The sequence below is a fragment of the Egretta garzetta genome, unplaced genomic scaffold, assembly GCF_000687185.1.
Source record: "Egretta garzetta isolate BGI_Z169 unplaced genomic scaffold, ASM68718v1 scaffold225, whole genome shotgun sequence".
NCBI lineage: Eukaryota > Metazoa > Chordata > Aves > Pelecaniformes > Ardeidae > Egretta > Egretta garzetta.
Window position 1 is genome coordinate 1 of NW_009259684.1, and position 1,453 is coordinate 1,453.

Sequence of the window (1,453 nt, forward strand, 5' to 3'; positions counted from 1 at the left end):
GGGGGCTGCTTCTCTTCCGCTGGAGGGGGGCTCTTGCCCCTTTTGGGGACAGTTATCCCCATTTTGGGGACAGTGTCCTGTTTCGGAGACGGTTATCTCTGGTTTGGGGACGATGGACCCATTTTGGGGATGGTTATCCCTGGTTTGGGGACGATGGACCCATTTTGGGGACAGTTATCCCCATTTCGGGGCGATTATCCCCATTTTGGGGACAGTTATCCCCGTTTTGGGGATGGTGATTCTCATCTGAGGACTTTTATCCCCATTTTGGGGATGGTTTTCCCTATTTTGGGGGCAGTGGATCCATTTTGAGGTTGGCCCTGCCCGTTTGGGCGATGGCAGCTCCTCTCTTGAGGGCAGCTTTCCCCATTTTGGGGGGTGTCTGTGGCCCTGCCCTCCTCAGCCCCCCCATTTGTCACCCTGTGTGTCCCCCCCAGGAGCTGGTGGTGCAGAAGGGCTGGCGCCTGCCCGAGTACACGGTGACGCAGGAGTCGGGGCCGGCGCACCGCAAGGAGTTCACCATGACCTGCCGCGTGGAGCGCTTCGTGGAGATCGGTACGGGGCCGGGGCGCCCCCCGGGTGCACGGGGAGGGAGACCACAGGGTGCCAGGCTCACCTCGGTGTCCCTTGTCCCCTCCCCGCAGGCAGCGGCACCTCCAAGAAGCTGGCGAAGCGCAACGCGGCCGCCAAGATGCTGGTGCGGATCCACAACGTCCCCATGGAGCCGCGGGAGGGCAGCGAGGCAGAGGAGGAGGAGGACCAGTTCTCCATGGTACCAGCCAGCGAGGGGTTAAGGGGGGACATGGGCACCCTGAGGCCACCCCAAGGGGTTAAGGGGGGATGTGGGCACCCCAAGGCCACCCTGAGGTGTTAATGGGGGGGTGACATGGGTGCCCTGAGGTCACCCCAGGGGATTAGCAGGAGACTCGGGCACCCTGAGGTCACCCAGAGCGGTTAAGGGGGGACATGGGCACCCTGAGGCCACCCCAAGGGATTAAGGGGGGATGGGGGCACCCCAAGGCCACCTTAAGGTGTCAGTGGGGGTGACATGGGTGCCCTGAGGTCACCCAGAGGGGTTAACGGGGGGCACATGGGCACCCTGAGGCCACCCCAAGGGATTAAGGGGGGATGTGGGCACCCCAAGGCCACCTTGAGGTGTCAATGGGGGTGACATGGGTGCCCTGAGGTCACCTTGAGGGGTTAACGGGGGGCACATGGGCACCCTGAGGTCACCCAAAGGGGTTAAGGGGGGACATGGGCACCCTGAGGTGTTAATGGGGGACACACATGGGCACTCCGAAATCACCCTGAGGGGTAATGGGGGGCACTTCTGTACCCCCTGTATCAGGGCTTATGGATCCCAAATGATTCAAGCTGGGGGGGAGAAGGGGCAGGGGGCCACCCAAGGGTGACGGGGGGGGGGACCCTTTGGATTTGGGGTCCGTGGGTGGAT

The 1,453-nt window shown here is 62.9% G+C and overlaps 1 protein-coding gene across 1 annotated transcript; it reads left to right on the top strand.

Annotated features, from left to right (window-relative positions):
- Positions 1-335: 335 nt before the first annotated feature.
- LOC104126170 (TARBP2 subunit of RISC loading complex) lies at positions 336-983 on the top strand. The gene is made up of 2 exons (XM_009638699.2): positions 336-555; positions 645-983. Exons 1-2 carry the CDS (start codon positions 336-338, stop codon positions 872-874), a joined length of 450 nt encoding a protein of 149 aa, XP_009636994.1. The 3' UTR covers positions 875-983.
- Positions 984-1,453: the final 470 nt, after the last annotated feature.